The sequence below is a fragment of the Callospermophilus lateralis genome, chromosome 2 (assembly GCF_048772815.1).
Source record: "Callospermophilus lateralis isolate mCalLat2 chromosome 2, mCalLat2.hap1, whole genome shotgun sequence".
Lineage (NCBI taxonomy): Eukaryota > Metazoa > Chordata > Mammalia > Rodentia > Sciuridae > Callospermophilus > Callospermophilus lateralis.
In genome coordinates this window covers 169,945,428-169,969,845 of record NC_135306.1, presented here as the reverse complement: position 1 = coordinate 169,969,845, position 24,418 = coordinate 169,945,428, and the positions used below count along the sequence as shown (strand labels likewise).

The window sequence follows — 24,418 nt, the reverse complement described above, 5'->3', positions numbered from 1 at the left end:
TTGTCGATAGCCCACTGCCAATCCATCCAGATATCAACTCACGATTCACCCTTACAAACACAGGGGCCTGGGATGCAGCTGTGGTAGGGTACTTGTGAGGCCCTGGGTTCCATCGTACTCCACATGACTATCATTTCTCGCAAAGATATCTCCTTCCTTTCCCCACTCTGATTTGTCTTTAATCTATTTTCCACACAAAAGGATTCTTTAAACTAGATTGGATCATGTCACTCTCTTCCTTAAAAATCTTCCAAGGGCTTCCCATTTTATTTAAGAGAAATACAAAATCTTTAACTTCGACCCAAGGTAATAAACACCCCTCTCCATCACATCCTTCCAACCACTTCAGCCTTCCTGCTAATACCTCTAGTATGTCAATCTCTTTTCTGACTCAAGGTCCTTCAAACTTGTCCCACCAATTCAGAACATGATTACACATCCCTACAAGAATAATTTCTCCTTGGGCTTCAAGTCTTCAGAATTAAATAAAGTCTACTTATGGAGCAGGGGAGCAGGGCTGGGGGATATTGGTCAAATGGTTCAAGGTTTCAGTTAAGTAAGAACAGTAAGTTCTGGAGATCTGTTGTACCTCCTGGTGACTACAGTTGATGATAATGCATAATGTACTGAAAAATTAGTGAAGTCGATCTAAATGTTATCACTACACAATCAAAAAATGTAAGTGTGTGAGGTGATGGATATGTTAATTATATTGATTTAGTAATTTTACAATGTATACACATTTTGTAACCATTAATATATGTGATTTTCACTTGTCAATTATGCTGAATAAAACTGGAGGAAGAGATTTTTGTTGGTGTATTATAATTATACAAAATAGTGGGATTGATTGTGATATATGCATTTCATTGCCCAGTATCTCCCCTTTCCCTTCACACATCCCTCACCCCCAACACCCATTATCTACTCTACTGATCTTCATTTCATATTTATAAAACCTTTCCCTCTCTAGATTTCATATATAAGAGAAAAATGTATGACCTTTCACTTTCTGAGTTCAATTTATTTCACTTAACATTGTGTTCTCAATACCATCCATTTTCCCATAAATATCATAATTTCATTCTTCTTTATGGGTACATAAAACTCCATTGTATATACATATCACATTTTCCTTATTCATTTATCCATTGACAGGCACATAGGCTGGTTCCTAACTTAGCTATTGTGAACTGAGCAGCTATAAACAAGGTGATGCTTGTATTGCTATATATGCCGACTTCAGTTTTTGAATAAATACTGAGGAGTAATATAGCTGGGTCATATGGTATTTCCATTTCTAGACTTCTGAAGAGACTCCGTACTGATTACCATAGTGGTTGTACTAATTTACAATCCCAGTAATGATGCATAAGAGTTTTTTTTTCTCCCTGCTTTCTCCGCAGCACTTACTATTGTTTGTATTTTTGATGATTGGCATTCTAACTCAAGTGAGATGAAATCTCAGTGTAGTTTTCATTTGCCTTTTCATGATTGTTAAAAATAAAAAACATGTTTTCTTGTATTTGTGGGTCATCTGTATTTCTTTTTTTGAAATATGTGTATTTAGTTCATTTGTCCATTTATTTGAGGGGATTTTAATATTTTATTTGTATATTTTGGTACTAAGTTTTTTTTTTTTAGTTCTTTATATATTCTGGATCCTATGTCAGAAGAATAGCTGGCAAAGATTTTCTCACATACCATAGACTTCACATTCTTAATTGTTTCCTTTGCTGTGCAGAAGTTTTTAAATTTGACACTACTTAAAATATTAATTCTTGGTATTATTTCCTGAGTTTTAGGAGTACCATTGAGGAAGGTGCTGCCTGCACTTATATATGTTGGAGTTTTAACCCTGTTTTCTTCTAGTGATTGCAAAGTTTCATATCTAATTCCTAGGTCTCTGATTCACTGTGAGTTGACTTTTGTGCAGGATGAGAGAGAGGAATCTAGTTTCATTTTTCTACGAATACCCAGTTTTCCTGGCACAGTTTGTTGAAAAGGGTATCTTTTCTCCAATATTATTTGTGCCTTTGTCAAATATTAGAGGACTGTATCCATGTGGGTTTGACTCTGTGTCTTCTATCAGTCTATACATCTGTTTTTATGACAGTACCATAATGATTTTGAATTGATACCTTTGTAGCATAATTTGAAACTGGGTATTACTATTTCTCCAACACTGTTCTTTTTGCTTAAATTGTTTTGGCTATTGATCTTTGTTACACTGACCCTTTGTTTTATTTTTTATTCTCTATTTCATTAATTTCATCTCTAATCTTAATTAATTCCCTCCTTCTATGAGTTTGGGAATTAATTTGTTCTTGTTTTTCTAGGACCTCAAAATGCATCATGGGGTTTTCATTTTTGACCTTTCTGATTTTTTAAGGTAGGCACTTAGAGCTATAAATTTTCCTCTTAAAACTGACTTCATTGTGTCCCAAAGACTCTGATATAAGAAGAAAATTTTTTGAAACAGAATACAGTCATACATACATATGTGTTATCTCTCTCTCTCCTCTCTCTCTCTCTCTCTCTCTCTCTCTCTCTCTCTCTCTCTCTCTCTCCTCCATTTGGGGAAGATTTTCTTGTCTCCTAAGATTAGATTGAGACCCATTATTCTCTCCCAGAGCACTCTGATCTTCCTGTTTATGGTAGTTATTAGTAATATGAGTTATTTCTGTGCTTGTTGGTAGATGTCTCTTCCCACTAGGCACCTCCACAAGGGGAGGTCCATTCAGGTCAGTTCACGTTATACCTGGCTCAGCACATCATAGGCACTCAGTGTTTGTGAGTCAATGACTAAATCCTCAGCATACTTCAAACTTAGAATTAAAAGAGTGTTAAAGATGCATGAATTGAGCCTCAAAGAGATTAACCACTTTCCCTATAGACATTCAAGTAGTAGTTGGTGAATGAAATAGAAATAGAAACTCAAATACCATTCTCAGTTTCTCCCCACCACCCCATTTGACTCCCTAGCAACAATTTTTCTCATCAGGAGAAATTTTAAAAATATTGTTCCAGCCTGAAGAGACCTGTTCCCCATCAAATACTCGAATTGTCCACTCCATGAAATGCCTGTTTCTTCCCAAAGACACAAGCCATATTTCTTTCTCAAGAAAAACTCTATTATCACTCATTGCTTAAAGACTCAGGCAGAAAAATAAAATAAAATAAAAATAACTTGTCACACAACGGAGCACTCTCTTGAGAAACTAAGATGAACAAGACCCAGTTGGAACTCAAATATAATTTTAATAAAATTAAAACGAGCAGATGCTCAGAGAAAGACACATAATCTACTGAAGTAAGTCTTTGGCTTTTACTCAGAATAACTCCTTAATTTTAGTTCCTAGCAGAGATTTCATTCAACAAAAATTTATTAAGCGGCTAAAATATTCTCAGGCACTATGCCAGGTAAATAGGGATTTAGCAAAAAAAAATACCATAATCATCATAAACATGTCTTCTTTTATCTTACACATCTAGTGGTGATGTCTGACCTTAAGCATTGGATTATAAGGGGACATTATGATGGAGGAGGACAAGGTGCTCCAGGACTATCACAAAAAAGGGTCCTAATACAAGGTGTTCATGAAGGAAATTGGCAGGATGAGCAAGGTTGGCTGGACCAAGAATGTGAGTTCCAAACAGAGGGAGAAGCAAGAGTCGACAACATGCTCAAGGAAATGAATGAAGAAACAAACTTTGGTATTACATTTTTCCTCCTCTGGTGGGAGCAGTCTACAATTGGGACTCCCCCAGTAGTCGAGCATCAAGACTTCTATATCCAGTACAAAATAACATGAGTAAAACAATTTTATTTCTTTAAATCCATTGTCCTGATCTGTGTATAATAAGCTCCCCTCAAAACAAAGAAGCCCCCAACACTGCTGCTCTCCAAATTCCTCTCTATACTCTTTAAAACCAGCCATTTCTTTTGCTTCATCTTTGGCTTCTACAACCAATGATGATGGACATGCATCTGCATGATCTACCCCTGTGAATTTTCCACAAGAGGGAATGAAAAGGCTACCACCCCAAAGCAGGACTTAGCATTGCTAACGTAGCTAAAGCTTGATTCCATATAGAGCACATTGGCTTACCCTCAGCCTCCTGCCCATGACATACATATCCCCCAACAGATCAGGCAGTGCACCTTTGAGATGATGTTCCTGAAAATTCAGAAAATAAACTCCAGATTCTTCTACCCTAAATTGAATCTCAAAAAGTCAATAGCTCTTCCTCCACTACCACTCACCCAAACTCATAATCCACAGAAGGAACAACAGCATACTGCAAATAGCACATTCATGTGCCTCCAAGGTTTGAGTCAGCTCCACCCACAGATGGATCAGGAAGGATGTAGCCAGAAGATCCTTTATGAGATCTGGATCCCTACTCAACTCCAAACCAAAACACATGCCAAGGAGAAACCTGAGCCCTGAAGGATGAGAACAGTCCTTTCCACTTTAGAATGCAATTGGTTTCTTCCATAGTAGTCAACATTTAAGGGTATTTTTTTCCAAGGTTGTCTAGCCTTAGTTTCAGATCTCTCTGGAACAATCTGCCTCATTCTGGGGACTTCTAGACCCTCATTCTTGGAGCATTTTCAGGGCCACTGAATTCATGAACTCCCTGACACTGTACTTAAAATGCCCTCTGCCCCTAGCCTCAGTCCTGTCTTCCTAGATTATAGTAGCTCACGGTCACTGGGGTATCTATCGATCCATGTATCACTATGCAGGGGACCTGGCCCATCTACCGACTGCTAGTTCCTCTATTTGCACATGAGCTTATATTCTCATTCTGTGCCTCTTAGTTTATATTCTCACCAAGTACCTTTCCAGGTTTCCTTTCATTTCAAATATCCTGGAATCCTCTCTCTCAAACCATTTCATTCTGAATTTACCTAAAACAACAAGGAAGACCGGGAAGAAATCATGTGATGCCATGCCAAGACTCGTTGGGAGGATTTAATTGAAGAGCATAAAATCTTAAATAGTACAAATAATCTCAACTAATTTCAGCCCAGGCCAGATGACAAGGCAAGTGAGCATGAATTAAAATTACAGATAAACACATTTGGAACAGATGTTGGGAAGAACTTTTCCCCCAACACTGGAAAACATTAACATGCAGCAAAACCCTCCAAAGTCATTGGCAACACTGAAGATACAATTAGAGCAGATTATGAGGGAAATAAAACCCTGAGGAGAGTGTCAAGAATTTTGGGATGAGTCAAATGATTGCTGTGTTTTCCTGGAGCGGGCACGTGAATACATGGTCAAGAATGTTGACTTTTTTATTTTTTTCTTCAGCCTTTAACAGAAAGCAACAGAAATTCTTGAATAATCTTTTTCTGCTGGGTTTACATTCAGGCCTTTATTATTTCTTTCCAGGAAGGAGAATAGATGTCACTCCAATGTGCACCCCTCCCACACCCACAATGGTCTCACACTTCAAGCCAGCAGGCTTCTGCTAGGAGGATTACCTCAAGATAATGAAGAGGGTAAACAAATTTTGTGCTGTCAATACAAACCATTCTGAGGCATCAGAGGAAGGCTGAAGCAGTGATTAGCACTGTTCTGGGTGATACTGCTGATAACTGAGACCTTGAGCCCCAGCGATCCCAAGGTGGCCTCCCGTGCTAGAGTCTATCATCTTTATTCCTTTTGCATATTTCTTGCCAAACTGTTGTATATCCTTTTCTTAAGGTCATTTTGTCTGCACCAATAACCCAATGGATTTAGTTACCTATTCAACTGTTAACCTTCATTTTTCACTAATGAGAGGGGGAATTAGTTATTGCATTTGGCATGACTCAAGATTTGGAGAGACAAGGTGTCTGAGCCCCTAATCTATACACACCTTCTGTTGAGACACTGAGCACTATTTACCACAGGGTCTTAAGTTTAATTTGCACAAAGAGAAAAACTCAGTGTAAAACTACAGTCTGCACATTTTATTTTTAGCAGTCAAGAGGGGGGAGTGCAATAAAATATATAAGAAAATGTGCATCACTAGGTCAAAAAAATTAATTACACAATCAAACTAATAAGTTATAACTTGGGGAAAGGAGTTGAAACTCAGCGAAATGGGCTTTAACATCATCTCATCTGCAAAACAGAGAAGACTATCATCATTCAAAGTCATTGGCATGAAAATAACAAAAACATTCTACGTGACAGGAAGATATCTTCACCTCTACCCTTCTCCCACATTTAGAGAATCAATTTATAAAATGTGATCATTAAAAAAGTGTTATCCTTTTCTCAAGTTGGAAATCCTTATAGATAACATATTGTCTGTCAACCAACTGAGATTGAGGATGAAAACCCCTCTTAGGCACTTTCCTCAAATGTCCAATCTGAGCTTCTCCAAGTGAGGTGTCTTATATGAATCCTAATGAGAATGAACCATGGAAAATTTCAAATTCCCCAAGCAGAAAAAGATTTTCAACTTAGATTTCTAAGGAAGGATACTCTCAAGGGATAATTTCCCTTAGAGTAATGATCTGACACTCACAGTGAGACAGAGAGAGATGATAAATATGCTAATTGAAGGGCCTTTGGTGCAAGTACTGAAAGGTCACAGCCACTTTGGTTTCTGTAGTCAATAGCATCAGGGTGGCAGAAGCCGTACAGCTGTGTCACACCATAGTGCTCATCCCAGAAATACGCTTTTCATCTCATCAGACTTCCAACTAGAAGCTTCTTTGTTATTTGGTAGACAATATGCATCCACAAAGCAAATACTGTGGCCTTTCCAATTGCAGGATAAACATTACTTCACATAGAAGTTGGGTGTTTCTCATCTTTTCACCACTTTCTGTTTTGTTTGTGGTTGGGGGGCGGAAAGAGGAAAGATAAGAAAAACTTGAGTAATTTTCCTTAGAAGAGATGCCCGGGCTTTCCAAGTCTTGTTAAAATAGAAATTGTCCAGGCTGCTTCCCTTCCTCCAAGAGTCCACTCAAAAAACACAAACATGGAGGTAAAGGGCAGGAGACAACAAGAAGAGAAAAGTATTTCTCACAAAATTATATAAAGATGCTCTTGGGAAATAAATTGAAATTAAGAGAAATGGAGTAAACTTCATACAGAACATAATACAAGCCAATAGGATTTTGAGCTCATTGCTCATCTGGATATTTTTTAATCGGTATTTAAACTGTATGTGTCTTTTGAAAAAGAGATACCCTACTGCCCAGATTGACATACCTTTCCTTTTCTCGCCACCTGCTGCACACAGATCTGAGCATGTGGACAAGTGGGCAGGATGTTCTGGACTGTTCTCTGTTATGTGTCAACAGGAAAGGAGGAGGCAATAATGGTAGGTGGTATTGAAAATGGCCTTAGTGGGGAAACATTGCTTCCTTCATTCCATTGTCTGAATTTTGAGATAGGAGTAGTATAGAAGAAAGTGAAGAGAACACGTGGGCCCAAATTGGCTTAATTAATCCAACTTCCCAATGGAAGTCCCTCCCTGCCACGTCTATTCTGAAGACATGTTCCTGTCAAAATGTAGACTTGTCAGAGAGCACAAAATAAACTGTCATACACAAATACCTCCAATCAAAACCATCTGTTTCCAAATGCAAGATTACCTAGTTGAGAAAGAAAACAGGAAAGAGAAAGTCCTCAATTTCACAGTAGCCCTGGGTAAGATCAAGTCCACGAAGTCTTGCTCATGCCTCTCACTCTTCCCTAGCTGAGTCAGGTCTGGGAAAAGCCACCAGCTTGCTAGCAGTGGAAGCCCTGTATAAGCTTGCTTTTCAGTGAGATGTGACACCTCTCAGTATCTACTGGTAAAGAAGGGCATGCATTTCAGAGAAATGCTAGCAGAAGCAGTAGCACCTGCTCTATAGTAAATTGGGTCAGAGCAATGAAATCCATCCTGAATTTCTGTGGTCTAATCAATGATTCAGCTCTAATGAAACCATAAATCAGAAAGGATTTGCATAAACTGAGTCCCATTTGGCACCTCAACAAATCGCAAGTGATGGATTTTGCATTAAATTATAAGACCGACCTAACAACCTTATTGGTTACCAATAAATGCATCTCTCTGAAAATTCCACTCAAGTTTTAGGCGTTTCTAAGGCTTCCCAGCTGCCAATTTGCTTACAGTCATAAAAGTAGATAAATCAGGGCAGACACTCTTGAGAGCATGCTCAGCATGTCACTGATTCTAAGAGCCATTCTTGGCTATCATCATACAAAGATTCCCTACGAATTTTGCCAGAGCATAGTTCACTTGGGATTCGAGAGAGAAATCACAACCTAAGATGAAAACACATCATGGCAAAATATACGTTTTAATATATCAAAAGATATTAGGGAGTAGTCAGCAAATTTGGGGCCACCACCCATTTTTGAAAATAAAGTTTATTGGAACACGGCCACATCCATTCATTTACCTTTGCTCCTGGCTGCTTTCATGCTATAGTAGCAGAGCTTGGTAGTTGTGATTCTGTTAAAATTTTCTATCCCACATATATTTACTTTGAGAACCTTTAAAGAAAATTTTAGCCAACCCCTGCACCAGAGAAAAGATGATAAAATATAAGGCTACTTGAGCTAAACTGCTAGGTTACTGAGTCCTCCTTCCTTAACACTGGAAGCATCAAAGTTCAGCCAAAAAGAATCTAACTTGAGAGATAATTGAGAAAGTGAAAAATTGGGGGATAAGTATAGCTATGAGTCTAACAGGATTTCTTTTTAAGATTTTGTATAACTGCTGAGGTTCTCCTAATGCATCTAATTCTGCCCCAGTGAGCATTTCAGAGAGGAAGTGACACTTGAGCTGGAGTTCAAACAAACAGGAAAACATTTGGGAATGAAGGGAATTCTAGGAAGAGGAAGCAAAAAAAAACTTTGCCCAATAATTAATTAGCAATCAAGTGTTAATTACCTGAAGCTTTTTTTTCCTAAAAGGAAATAAAAGTGAAGTTGCATCTAAACATATTCCATGAGTAAGAATTCACCATAAGTCATTTTTCTCAATCCCACTCATGAGAAAAATGTCATAATGATGATAATGGTTATTATTACAGGAACTATCATTAGCATTATTATACAAGCTATCGTTTATTGAACGTTTATCACATGCTGAGTATTATGCTGGGTGTTTATGCATTATCCCATTTAATCTTCACAGCAGTCTTTTGAGGTAGGTACTATTATTATCCTCATTTTGCAATTGAAGAGACTATGACTGAGAAAGGTAAATAGGATGTGCAAGTTTCTAAGCAGCAGAGCAGAGGTTAGGATCCATGTTATTACCAGTGCATTATTCACTGAACCCTCACACAGCCACCCCAGCCCCACCTAAGCACAGCTCCCTCACCAAGCCCTCTTACCTCTACAGACACTGCAGCACTGATTCTCTGGAAGAATGTGATCCTTTTCTGAACAGTTCAAAGGAGGGCACATTTCTGTAATTTTTACTAAAACTCCACCCTAGAAGCCAAATAACAACAACAACAAAAAAAGATGTTCATAAGTTTAGCCAATGATACAAAGTATAATGCTCATTGTTAATAGCCTACAGTGATAGCAACCTACAATAACTAATACCACTCCTAGGAACTTCATTAATTATGATAACATTACAAATTAAATTGATGAGACTCTTAGAAAAGAAGGCACATTTCCTTTTCGGTATGAAAAAAAATCAATCTAATGTTTTTGAGTATTTACTTTAAAACAGAAGGATGCTGGGCTGGGGATGTGGCTCAAGCGGTGGCGCGCTCGCCTGGCATGCGTGCGGCCCGGGTTCGATCCTCAGCACCACATACAAACAAAGATGTTGTGCCCGCCGAAAACTAAAAAATAAATATTGAAAAAAAATTCTCTCTCTCTCTCTCTGTGTCTCTCTCTCACTCTCTCTTTAAAAAAAAAAACAGAAGGATGCTAACAGTGATATGCTGATACATTTTTAATAATTGATTCGAGTGGAGAAGGTCTAATTTGTGAGGTTTATTGATCTCTATGGTGTAAATATTCTAACAATAGTTGATTTTGAGCTACCAACCCAATATCATTGAAAAGAGAGGTGGGGAATTATATACAGTGAACTTAAGAGAGTCAGTTCCATCATTCTGCTGGGTAACAGGCATTGTGAACCCCAAAATAAATAAGACATCTTGTTCTTGGTGAGCTCACAGTTTGGGTGGAAGGAAATAAAAATGACTTAAACTAAAAACCATAATATAGCAGAGTAAGTTCTAAAAACATGGGCTTTGATAAAGGCATTCTAATGAGTCATAGGAGAACAATTAATTTTGTCAGATGGGAAGAAATTATGAAGATGCCACATTTCAGGAAACTTAAATAATGAAATAAAAGAAAAAGAAACCTTGCTAGCAGAGGAAATAGCAAGAGCTGAGCTATGTAGGTATCGCCGTACTGAAAAAGCATCCGTTAGATGAGCACCAGCTTTCCCCTAGATGTAAGTAAAATTACATACAATAAAGTGTTAAATATTCAGTAGTTGAATCTTTATAACCAAACCTCAACTAAGGCCCTCTTCATTAGCATCACTTGCATCTGTGTTGAGTTTCATGCTGAATTTTAAAAATTGACCCATTAATTACTCTTTAAAAAGATGGACGAGGACCTCGCTATATCTAAAACATTTAATTTTTCTCTCCCATTCTTATGTGCACGTTTAAGACAACCAAGAAGCAATCTCCAGAAGGGAAGTCTCATGTAAAGCCAAAAGGCAGATCCAAACACAGGTGGGAGAACAGGGTGCAGCTGGACAGGACTTTTCATTCTAGTATCTCCCTACTTCTCCACCTTTAATGTTGGCAAGAACTCCCACTGTTATCAGGCATACCCGTTCTTAAATATGAGCATAGGTATAATATTAAATGTCAAATGTAAATCTCCACTGCTCATCTTTTGTATAAATTATCTGTACCATAGTTTACTCACCTCATAATTTTCCACCCAGACAGTATAGCATTCTTTGTCCTGTTTTTCTTTAGTTTTGCTCGTTATTTCCTAACCTCTTACTTTTTAAAATTCCAAATATAAAATAAGTATACACTGTTTTTATAAAACAAAACAATACTGAAAAAGCTACAAAAAACATTTAAAAAATAAAGTCATTCATGAAAGGTTCTTTTTACAAAGGGGGCTTGCTTTGACTGCTGATTAAATCAGTCAATAATTCTAATCAACCCCTAACATATTTAATGAGTAAGATCATAATTCCAAATGTTTAGAGAAAAACCTTTGTGCTTGAATTTAAAATATGAACTGTGATTATTGTTGCATAAGTGCCAATAAACCCATTTAGTCCATCTACATAATTAGACACAAAGCTTTTTAACTTTATTTTGAAAACTATCTCCAATGAAAGTAATTTATGATTAACATTTTTAAATCATCCTGATTATGGTATGTTATTTTATGGTCTCTGCATTGAGCTCTGGGCTTAGTGGGAAAATACCATTCTTGTAATAATCTCATTTAAGAGTTACAATCTCCATGTCATTGGTCAAATAAAAGCAATTTTAAGTTCCATACTAATCATTGTGCTAAACTTGAATCTCTAATAACATTTTCAAGTCACAAAATATTGCTAGGCTAAAGAAATGTTGCAAAAAGAGCAATACTGAGAAATATTATGTTTATTCATTTTAACTTCAAAAAACAATACACTGACTTCTGGAAATACTTGGGGAAAATATTTGACACCAAAGGATTTTTTTCTTATGACTGCAGACTTTTAAAAAAAAATGGAAATGGATGGATCTTCAGTTTGTATTTTATCAACTGGGGATCTCCATTTGAATCTCAGAACACAGAAATCTATTTGACATATTGTTTCCTCTAATGTCTCTAGGATAGTACTTATATAGTACCATTTCAGATGTATAGGGAAAAAGTTAATCCATTACACACAATAGATGCTATTATGATTTGGATCTGAAATGCTACCCCCCTTGCCAAAAGCTCATCTATTAGGCAATGCAACATTATTCAGAGGTTTAAAAAAAATTGTATTATGAGAGCTCTGACGGCATCAGTGGATTAATTCATTTGCTGGATGAATCATTTGAAGAAACTACTGGATGGTAAACTACTGGATGGTAACTGTAGGTAGGTAGGGCATGGCTGGAGGAAGTACGTCACCAGGAGAGTGGTCTTAAGAACGGCATCTCTCCCTTGCCTCATCCTGACTCTCCCTCTCTGCTTAAGTTGCCATGAGTTGAGCAGCTTTGCTCCACCACACCCTTTCACCAAGATGTTCTGCCTCATCTCAAGCCAGAGCAATGAACTTAGACAACCATAGACTGAACTTCTGTAACTTTGAGCCCAGAATAAACTTTTCCTCTTCTAAGTTGTTCTTGTCAGATATTTTTGTCACAGCAACAAAAAAAACTGACTAACACAGATGCCATAGAGCATTGGGGCTTAAATCTTTAGAAAGGCTGTCTGCTAGAGATCAGAAGACTGCTTATCCTATACCTAGTCCCTTCTCTCCACATCCATTAAGGGTGTCCCAGTGCTCTTCTTTGTGCTTTTATAAATGCTACACTTGATCAAGAGAATCAATGGGTCCTAGCCTGACCAATTTGGATTCTTAGATAGATCAAAAAGTAATCATTCAATCTTTCTGAATCTACCCCTATAAAATTCAGATGTGAAAAATATCTCCAAATAAGTCTAACAGCATCAGGAATGGCAACAGGGAGGCAAAGAGAAGAAATTATGGAGCCAGACCACAAAGGACTTGCACCCAGCTAGCTCATTCATCAGCCATGTGGCCTTGTTCTTTTGTGCCCTAATTTGCAATTCTATACAGTATCTACCTCTCAGGGTTAGTATGAGGCTTGAATAGAACAACATGCTTAAAATGCTTTAAACAGTGTCTAGAAAAGTGAAGTTAGCCAATCCCAAATAAACAAATGCTGAATGTTTTCTCTGATATAAAGTGACTGACCCATAATGGGGTAGGGAGGAGGAGCATGGGAGGAATAGACAAACTCCAGATAGGGCAGAGGGATGGGAGGGGTAGGGAGAGGGCAGGGGTTTAGCAATGAAGGTGGAATATGATAGATATCACTATCCAAAGTACATGTATGAAGACATGAATTGATGTGAACATATTTCATATACAAACAGAGATATGAAAAATTGTGCTCTATATGTGTAATAAGAATTGTAATGCATTCTGCTGTCATGTATTTTTAAAGAATAAAATCAATTAAAAAAGAAAATAGTAAGTGCTCAAGAAATGTTAAATAATACTGTCAAATGCCCTTTTCTCTGTGCACAAAGTAACCATTTCGTAAATAACTGCTGAAAGACAATGAATAAAAACATGATGCCTTTTTTAAAAGAGGATAAAATTATTCATGTGCATTCACATACATGCACACATGTAGGCACACACCAGTTGTGCAAAGAGAATAACCTGTCTGCTCAACTTCTTTCTAAATTGTAAACAAACAAACAAAAAAAAAACACCGAACACATTAAAGATTAAATGAAGTATATATGGCACCCACAATGTGCCAGCAACAGTGGTAAGTACTGCGCAGATGAGTTGGCATTTAAATTCATTTAAATCTATGCATCTTTCACAGGTCCCAAATATGTCTGCCTTGATCCTCTCTGATGATAACAGAGATTAAGTCATAATAGTGACCCTAGCTAGAGTGACTCACTGCCTCCACCCAATATGTAAAAGGGGCTGCTAGTTATAAATGATGGATCCATGGCTGGTGCTGGCATTATAAGCAGAGGGGGGAATTATCTTTCATCATCTGAGCTTTCCCTAGGTAAAAGAGGAAAGCAAGGGTTTTAGAATCTAAATCAATTTCCTTCCCCTAGAAGTGAAACAATTTACAGAGCACAGGACATCTGTCTTATATTCAAGTAGGACATACATAGTCATGTAAAATAATAAAAATAGCTCTCATTTAGTGAGGACTTACTTTGTGCTAAGAATTGCATTAAATTATTCACATACTTTGTCTTCTTTAATCCAAACAACGTCCCAATGTGGTAATGGGCTTGTGCTAGTCCTAGGTAAATAATCACCCCCTCCTATCCCACCACACTCCAAGGACTGGGAATTTTCTTGTTGATGGAGAGATCACAAAGCCCTCACTGTCACACCATTCCTGCTTCTGCCACAAGCTAAGAAGCCCCTATAACCAGCACCTATGGACACAGAGAGATCACCAAACTTACTGGACCCATGGAGTCTCTGACATTCCTACTGGCAGCTAAGAGGGGGGATGAGAAATCCAATAGGGATCTTCAAAGGGATTAAACCCTAAGGTATATTCTGGCCAGTGAGAGACAGGATATGGCAAAAGGGCCCTTTCTCTTCAAACTCCTATAAAGAGCAAGATTTATTCTTTTGTTAGAAAACTTCTGTTCAGTCTCTATATGCCTCATTCTCTTCAATCTTCAAAATACATTCCTTCCTTTTCTCTAGGGATCTGATGAGAAGAAAATGAAATAAAGTAGTTAAAAGCACTTGCAAAGAGGGTCTATTCTGAGACACAGTGGTTCTGTCAGCCTCTCTGGAGATGCCTCACAAAACCAGCTGTGCTTTGTCTCAGGGCTGTGGCTTCTCTGTAAGGCATGCTCTTATGTTTGCTCCCCTGCCTTTCCTTTATTACTTCCTTGGGTCTGTCCCCCTCTTTCATTTCTAGAACTATACCTCTCCTTCCCCATCACCACCAAAGATTAAATAAATAAAGCATCAACACAAAAGTTCATGCTTCAGTTCTACTATCTAACAACCTGGACTAGACATGTAGGCAGTGTTTCTGTCCAATTTTTCCCAGCTAACGTTGGACAAGAAAGGGATATCTGGTTGAAAGGCAATGGGGCAAACATTCCCTTATTGAAGTTGACGTCATTCACAATTCCCTAGGGTGGGTGGTTCTGCCTATAAAATTGTCTTAAGTTGTGGTGGGTATGAGGGATCAGGAGAGGGAAAACATGCAGGAGGATATAAGAACCCTCATTTCTTTTACCTAAACTAAGCATGTCCTACCAACCCAGCTCTTACTGGAACCCCTTGGTAGAAAAGAAAGCAAGAAACTCTGAACTTCACTAATAACCAGGTCAAATTCCAGAATTTAAATCCAGGTTCATTTGAGTGCAGATTTTGACTTTTCAACCACAGTGTTACTTGCAAAAGTAAACAGATTCACTCTTATTCTCTGGAGGGCAAAAGCAACTTCACCAGGTAGAAGTTACTGAAACGTAGATTTTCACTCATTTAAAGAAATTTTCTGATCACTTAATGTTCTCTAGCCACGGAATGTTTACCTATTGGGTTGGTAACTGGGGAATTTTCAAATAGAAAAACTGTATCACAAAGTCTTATTTTGGTAGCTGGTGTCCAGTGATGCCTGTCTCCCTGATGATGCCTCTTAGTTTTCATGCTTTTGTATTATCCTTTGTGATGAATCGGGGCTCACACTATATCAGCAAAAGAACATAGAGGAGGTGACACTGCACAGCTATCAAGCTTAGGTTATAAGAAACATTGGAATTTCTACATCAGATTTTTTGGATGGTTTGTGCTGGGGGAAGCCCTAGCCACCAAGTAAGAAACCTTGAGACCACTGTGTTGTAAAGAAGCCCAAGGTAACCACTTCTAGAGGCCTCCAAGAGAAAGAGAGAGATAATAGTCAGACATAGAGACAGAGACACAGAGAGAAATTTCTGTTCCATTCATCTTAGTTGATGTGTTAGCCATATAAATAAAAAAACCATCTTGGACATGCAGCCATGTCAAGCCTTACAGGACTTTAGCTCCAGCAACATGTGAGATCCCCAAGTGAGAATCATCCAGCTCAGCCTATTCAACCCATACAACCCTGAGAGATAATAAAATACTGCTCTTAGCCACCAAGTTTTAGGGAGTTGGTTATATAGCAATTGAAAGCCAAAATACCATCAAGCTCTACATGTCTAGAACTAGTTCCATTTTTTCTCCACTTGTTCTCAGCTTCAAAATAGTCCCATTTTTTTTAGCTTTATTAATCATATGCCCACTCCCAACCCTTTAACTCTTCTATAAATGACTTAAGGACAGTAGAAATTATTGAAAGTGATTCATCACAGCAGAGATATGCCTGACAGACTGCTCCTTCCTAGACCATGGCTATGGACTCTGCTTCTAAAGTTCTGGGACTACATAGTCTCTGCTTAGTCCCAAATCTGGTCTTTTGGCTTTTTAAGGATTATGTGAGTAGTCTCAGTTCCTTCCGATAAAATCATAATTTTGCCTATATTATTCAGAGAGGGTTTCTGCCAATTTGCAACCAAAAACAGCAAATGTTATTCCCTTTGGCCACGACAGGAATCTCGACATCTACTTGGTTCCTCCTACTACTGCCACAAATCTAACTATTCATGGAGTCTTTTTAATTCTATTTCTAAACAGCTCAAATCTCATCTTTTCTGTCACCTCTGGCCACTGTCTTAGGTCGGGGCCTTAGCATTTCTACAGTTGTTCAAATTCACCCAGTGCTCCCCACAATCCCCTCCACACAATCAAAATGAGCCTTGAAAATGCAAAGCTGTCATGGCACACCTGCACGCACCCCTTCAGTGGACCTTCACCTTAAGATCAAGTTCAAAACTGGTATTCTCTGCTCTGTCTCTGTAGCTTCATCTCTCTTCACTCTTCCACATTGACTTCACCAAGTCAAATTTTTTGTACTTCCCTAAATAATACCTGACTCTTGGCATTTGTAAATGCTATTCCTTTTTCCTGGAATGTGCCTTTACCTTCCTCCACTTAGGAAACAATTACCCATAAAGACTAGTTATCACCTTCCAGAAGCCCTGTTTGACCCTTTGATGTTGATTCAAGGGCTTCTAATCAATACTAACCTGCCCAACAGTGTAAGACTAAATATCCCATACTATAACTTGGTTTACTTCTCTCTTCCTCATTTATGCCAAGATCTTCAGAGAACTATGAAGTCTCCCATTTAATTCCAATTTCTTGCTCTCTGCCTGGCTCACAGTAGGTGTTCTAAAAATATTTCATGAAATACTAAAAAAAGAAAAAAAATTGTTCACCACTAGATCTCCATCTCTTGCAATAACACTTGACAAAAGGTATAGGCTCAATAAATATTCATTAAACAAATGAAGGGATAAATGAATGAACAAAGTGAATTGAATCATCACAATGGAGAAAGATTTGTGAATAAGCAAAAATGTCAAACTATAGGACCTTTAATATTCTATCTCACAAACCCCAAACGATCCAGCCCTGGCTATCCACATGGTTTCATTTCTTGCTGCCCTCTCCTTACTCAGTCTATTTCAGCTCCTCTGGTATCCTTGTTCATCCCTGAAAGTGTCAAGTAAGCTCCCATCTCAAGCTGTTTGTACTTGCTTTCCCTTTCTCTGGAATTCTTCTCACTCACATAATTCTATGGCTGGCTCCTATGCCTTATCCAGGGCTTTATTCTAAAATGACCTCCTCAAAGAGGCCTTCCCAGACCACTCATCCCCACCCCAAACCTCTATCCTTTCAGCCTACTTCATGATTTTAGAATAGAATTTGTCCTTATATGGTATATTTGTTTATTCTCTTACTATCTAGCTCACTAGACTGCAAATAATATAATGATAGAATGTTTTCATTCACTGCTGTATTCCCAAAACCGAGGATAATACTGGAATACAGAATTTATTTAATGCACATTTGTTGGACAATTACTGAATTAAGTCTATGGTTCTATATATCTTATTTCATAGGAGCAGGTGTACAGAAGACAAGGCATCTTCTAGCCATCATTAGCCACTGGGAGTAGAGCTGGCACTGTTACAGCTAGCATCATAGACCATTTCCTCTAACACCAACTCAAACCCCCCCCCCCAGGGTCACCCAACTTCACTGTCTCATAGAAGCTGCTAACTCTCCACTCTCACATCTTTCCTAAGGCTTCCTCCCTGGTACCTGATCCACAGCTGACTGTAAGCTAATCACATACTAGTAGTGACTGGGCGCCCCCATCCTCGACTCCCGCCCACTGCAGAGGGCTTTGTCCATCAGGAACCCATCCAGGCCAATGAGCATGCTCAAGAACCTTATTGAAAACCTACACATCTATTTTTCACTCTCCAAAAGTGACAGGAACATAAGATTAAAACTTACTCGGCATTCCCTGCAGCTCTTGGTTAAAATCCGCTGGCCTTCTGCAAGAACTCTTCCTCCATAGATACATTTTGCTGTAATAAAACAGAAAAATGGGTCAGTTATTCATGCTGTGCAACAAAACGTCAGAGGTGTCATCCAACTCTTATAGATTCCACAGAAACACAGAATCCCTGATTCTAAGCAATACAGATCTCCTTGTCTAAAGCCAGACGTGGGAATAGTGTGGGGGATAACCTTTGAATTCCCTAGTCAGGCCTATCTTGATCATGTTCATCTTGTATTCACACCAAGGACATATAATTATTTTATTGCAGCTGCCAAAGGAATAAGGAAATGAATTAATGTATTAAGGGGTTAGAACAAGGAAGAATTGGTTGCCATCAACAGAGTACAATTAGTAGTAATTTTGATTGTCACTCCAGCTATAAAATGAAAGGAGGTTCATCTATGTCCCTTTCATCCGAAAACTGTGGCCACAATGGAGAAAGATGCCATTTATTTTTCCTTGTCATTATGGCAGGTAAGTGCTCTTAGCCTATGTGTTTTTAAGACACTCAGAGACAACTGAGAAATACAAGCCAAACTAGTAAATTGCTTCGTCAATGTGCTAGAGAGACTTCTGTAGAAAGGTGAGCCTAACAGGCTAACAAGGAGGGCAGGGGGTAAAAGTAGGCCTGTAGAAAATTTCAGAGTAGCATAAATGGAACTTCAATTTAGATTCCACTGGGACTCGGTCCTTAACTTGCTGACTCACTTTAAGCAAGTGCAAAACACATCAATTTGATATGACCCTAATGTGAGTCCACCAGTCTCTAGCCACTTCAACAGGAACCAGGAAGCAAAGGCCTGATTGCTCCCTCTCCTGCCGATGAGTGCCTCTCTGGCCCTAACTCTCAGGAGAAGCAGAAGTAAAGACATGCACAAGCCGTAAAAAATCTCTCTCCCACAAACTCACTGTCAATCTTATAAAACCACCTCATCTTAAAGGGTCTCCATTTCTATACCTGTTAAAAACAGGTTGATTACACGTGGTAATTTCCTACTTCCACTGTCTTCTGATTCTCGTGGAATGTTTAAGTATGTATATCCTCTATAATTAGCTGGTCCATCTCCTTCTTTTAACATAGGAAGAGAAAAGCCCAGAGACACCAGTTTACTTAACATCATAGTTCTGTAGTAGATACTGTGGTGTGCTACCCCAAGCCCTTCCATGACCAAAAGATACATTCCAATGGTTGTTGGAACAGCTGGCAGCTAGTAGCTCTCAGCTGACTATTTAGAACTTATCCTAGGTTATAGAGAGTCACCTTGCCCAAGGTCAATTCCCCTTCCTGGGATAGCCTATATCCAATAAGTGGTCAGATGAGGGTGGTACAAAGTTCTATTCCCTTACTCCGCTCAGGACAACTCTGAAAGGCAATTACAGTTCTGAAGACCCCTACAGGAATAACTGAGGTGTTTGTAACTGCATTGAATTCAACTTCTCCTCCTGCCCAATTCTGTTTCTTTCACTACCTCATTCCTACCCCAGGATTTATCCTGGAAGCACTTCCTCATGAAGCATATGGAAATCTCTGCTTCAGAGTTGCTTTCCCTCTCAGAACCTGACCGGCAGCAACCCCATGCCCCACCCAACCTGTTCTGCTCTAGTAGCCCCTCTCAGTGAATGGCACCAGCATTCTCCTTGGCACCCACACACTGGCACCTGGGGTCAGGTTAACTTCTGCCTCTCACTCAACCTTGTGTCCATGCAGTGCCCAAATTCTAGCAATGCTCCCTCCTTAAGTTTCTCAAGTCAAATTACTTTTCTCCATTTCACACTCTGCCCCTGACACTGTCTTCATTGAGGCCATGATCGTCCCTCTTCTTTAGTACTTCCTGAACCTCCTAACTCTCCTATGTTCTGATCTCAGGCTTCTCTTCATACAACAAGAAGGCATATTTTTGATGTGCAAATATGAGGTCCTCTGTAAAATCATTAAGGATCCCTGACACTTTCAGAATAAAGAACAAATTCCTTAATTAGCACACAAGGCCATGTATGTTGCTCTTATCTCCCAAACTTTATAACTCACCAAGTATGTGCTTTCACTCACCCTCCCAAACATTCATACCTCCACATATGCTCTGGCCAAACTTTCTTCTTCCTTCCGGGATTTGCATATAGTTTTCTCTGCTAGAGGGACATTCAGCCTTGTCCATCTTCCCCTGGCACCTCCTGACCTATATACCCATCAGTTTCAGTGTGGGCATGATTTCCTGAAGATGTTGTTCTTCACCTTTAATGCTGGTTAATTGCCCTCAGTTAGTGTTTCCAATGCACTTTGGACCTAACCCTGCAGAGCACCTATCACATTACATCTCAATTTCCCATTTCATTATTCATCTCCCCTGATAACTATAACCTCCATGAGGATAGGAACGATTCATAACTTTATCTGCAGCATCAAGCCCAGTGGATCTCTGGCCTTATTGTTAGTAATGATTAATAATTCTAAAATTAATGAGTTCTACTTAGTCACAAAACAAACAAAAAAAACAGTTAAATTCCCAGCTAAGAGTTAACTCTGCAATTTAATACAATTTCCAACATTAAAAGTAGATACTGAGGTTTTAGAACAAAAACAACAAGAATGAAGAATCAATACAATTCCCTAAATTGAGCCTTTTACTCCTTTCGTTAAAAAAGGAAACCCATCCCTGATTATCTTTTATGCCTCCATTTTCTAGATAAGCCATTGATCCTAATGATGATTTGGATTCCCTAATTTGCTTACACAGAGACACCCCATCTCCAAAGACCTGGAATTCCTATCTAATAAATTCCCACACTCCCAAACACAGCTGCTGCCAACTTGGCAAGGTGGCTCACTCCAGAGTGACAGTTCTGCTAAATGCACTGCTGTCAAATCTGCCATCTGCTTCTTGGCCCATGCTGGGAAGTACAGAAATAGACTTTTCTTCCTCCTTTGCCCCTTGCAACTCCCACAATGGTATTAACACACTGGCTATCCTGTCTTAAGACATTTGCTTGATTCCTTTTTCCTCTTGGACAGATTCACCCCATAATTCTTATCTGGAGAGAAGAATGTCTCACTGGGTCACATCCGTCCCTCAAATTTACCAGTCCAGCATAAAATCAAATGTCCACTGAACTTTATGCCTTTACATAGGAGGGTGATTTAGGGACTGGCAAATAATATCAACATGTTACTACAAACCCGTCATTTGCAACTATGCACTGGTGCAGAACATGTATATGATTAGGATGCCAACTATCTATAAAATTATCTCAGACAACTTTCAGGATCACCACTGGAGGTCACAAGAATTCCCTTTGCTTTCCCATAGTCATTCCTACCTCTATGACAGTGCCCCTCCCTCCCTGCCACTGCCCTCCATATGCTTAACATCAGTCCTCATTATCCAACCTCTTGATCTATAGCCAAAAGGCTTATTTTTGATGTCTGAGGAAATTCAAGCATAAGGTGAGTCAAGCTCTGGTGCCTTTGGCTGGGACATCTGGGACTTCATTTCAACAGCTTTCAGTGTGAGTAGAAACGTAAATGGATACCTGAAGCCATTCATATCACACCAGGGACATGCAAACTAGAATATTTCACAGTGTCCAACCATGAAATTGAAACCCAGCACCAACACACACTTCTCCATGATGTCAAAAACAAACAGACTGGGGATTTAGAGAAAGAGTTAGGTAGTTGTATCTTTTTACATCCCAGATATCTGGCCCTTCAAAATTGACCTTGATGTTTTTGAGTGTGGGAGTTGGACACTTTTGCCATTCGGTTGCACACTGAATAAACAATTGACAGGTACGGCTTAATGTCCCTGTCACATGTAGATAAGAAGATTGCTCTGTCTTTATTTAGGTACTTGTACTCTGCACACACTCTACTCATCCCTTGGCACTCAGTAGCCTAGAATGTCAACACTGGCATTCTGCTTTACACTTTAAAGAAGAGTGGCAGATCAGAGGGGCTGAACACTCAAGGATTTGTCCTTCCTCAGTTAGCTAATTCATAGCCCCAGCTTTAAACACGACCTCTGAGCAAGGCACCCACATGAAACTGGCTGTCCTTCAGGCATCTCCAACTCAAACATGCTGAAGAGAATTTATCACTCCCCAATCTACTTTCTCCACCTGCCTTATATCTGTTAATCGTCCTATGAGTCTCCCACAGGCTGTTGTTCAAAACCTGGCAACCTCTCCCTCACAGACATTCATGCAAAACAATGCTTATCGAATATCTATCCCATGCCAGGTTCTCTGGCTGTCACTCACATCCACTCCTGCCTTTGCATCTCTCTAGGCAGTGCCTGACTGCCAGCCTCATCACCTCTGCCTGGAATTTGCCCAAATCTTATACCTAACGCCCCTGCCTCCTGCTCCGTGGATGCAGTGGTCTTTTGAAAAGCACTCCTTTAAGTATGCCACAACCCTGCGTGAAAACCTTGCTTTTACAACCAAAATCAATGCTGTGTCTATTTCCATGATTTTGCACGTGCAATTCCTCTAGCAAGTATGTTATTACTCACCTTATGCACCTAGAAATTCCTACTCATTTGTAAATATTCTGCTAAGCTGTTATTCGTGAAGTTTCACTCACACACACACACACACACACACACACATTTCTGATGAAGTTAATTACTCCCTTCTCTGTGCCATCTCTATCTCACATCATGTTCACATTACATAATGCTCTTTATTGTGATAGAGAGGATGCATGAAGTGAATATAGCAGATAGTTTAAGAGTATCAATTCTATAGCCAGACTGCCTAGGCTCCACCTAGATCTCTTGGGCAAATTACTTTTCCTTTCCATGCTTCAATTCCTCATCTGTAAAATGGGAATAATAGTGGATCCTACTACCTTGAGTTGTTGGAAGAATTAAAGGAATGAATGCACATAAAATGACCTCGTTCCAAGACTAACATAGAATCATCTACACATCTCTACTGTTGTACCCAAAGTTGAGAACAACATTTTGGATAAGGGACCTCAGTAAGGATTACTGAATGACTTCAGTAGACTATAATCTTCATCATCATTCTCAAACCACATTGGCAATTTCATCTCTACTTCTTACCTGTGAACACCATGTATTGTTTTCAGACAGCCTCCTTTTCCCTCTACCACTTCAATTTCTTTACAATTTCTGTTTTGCATAGCTGAAAGGTTTCTTCTCCTCCTTTCCTCCTCCTTCTTATCTCTGGTAGTTCTCAAATATATCTACCAAAAGAATACAGATCTTGGGAAACTGCTACCTAGAGATTCCAATTTATGACTCTAGATGGGGTGCAGAAAATCTCCATTTTAAGAATTTCATGGAGTGGGGAGAATAATGTGTGCTAGCTATGCTCAGTATGCCTTGAATAGAGCAGACACTCAATATGCTTTTAAGGAATGAAATTCCTGCACCATATTCTGGACCACTATGGACACCTAGACAAAGTTCTTTCATATTTCCACACATCTGCTCTCCTTTGTAAGTGCTCCTGTGACCACAACAAGTGCACAAACATTTAGAAAGCCAGCAGACAAAACATCTGTTTGATTGTTTCACCACTGAGAATTGAACCCAGGGACACTCTACCACTGAGCTACATCCCCAGTCCTTTTTATTTTTTATTTGAGACAGGATCTTGCTAAGTTGCTTAGGGCTCCACTGAGACTACAGTTGCTAAGTTGCTGAGGCTGGCCTTGAATTTGTGATCCTCCTGCCTCAGCCTCCCAAGTTGGGGAGAATCATCACAGGCGTGGGTCATCACCCCCAGAAACAATGTGTTTTATGTATTAGCTCTTTTTGTCTGAGTCAGAACATACCTCCTCATGGTATCCCTAGAATACTGCCTCACCTAAACCCAAAGAGAATCTTAGAAAAAGGTATTTGGTCACATAAAAGAAATTTACTTGAGGCAACTCTCAGAAGAAATAGAAAAAAAAAGTCAAAATAAGAAACTGAACCAAGGGAAAATAAGTATCCAATAAAAAATGCCTTCAACTATATTTATAATAGCATTGAATGTGAATGGATTAAATGAGCCAATTAAAACAATTCAAATTGTCAAACTAGTCTAAAAAACATGATCTAACTGTATGTAATTCATACCAGTTACACTTCTTTTCCTCTAACATTTGTCAGTTTTAATTGACTATATATATATATTTACTTAAAGTATACAGTATGATGTTTTGAAACATGCATACATTGCAGAATGGCT

General features: G+C 38.9%; 1 protein-coding gene across 2 annotated transcripts in view; it reads right to left on the bottom strand.

The window, feature by feature from the left end:
- Nell1 (neural EGFL like 1) overlaps positions 1 to 24,418 on the bottom strand; it is a 787,071-nt gene that overhangs the window by 559,045 nt on the left and 203,608 nt on the right. For both annotated transcript variants that reach the window (XM_076844271.2, XM_076844272.2), the window contains exons 10-11: positions 18,169 to 18,242; positions 9,368 to 9,467 (exon numbers count right to left, since the gene is read on the bottom strand). In XM_076844271.2, the coding sequence (XP_076700386.1) occupies positions 9,368 to 9,467; positions 18,169 to 18,242 (174 nt within the window). The remainder of the gene's footprint in view (positions 1 to 9,367; positions 9,468 to 18,168; positions 18,243 to 24,418) is intronic.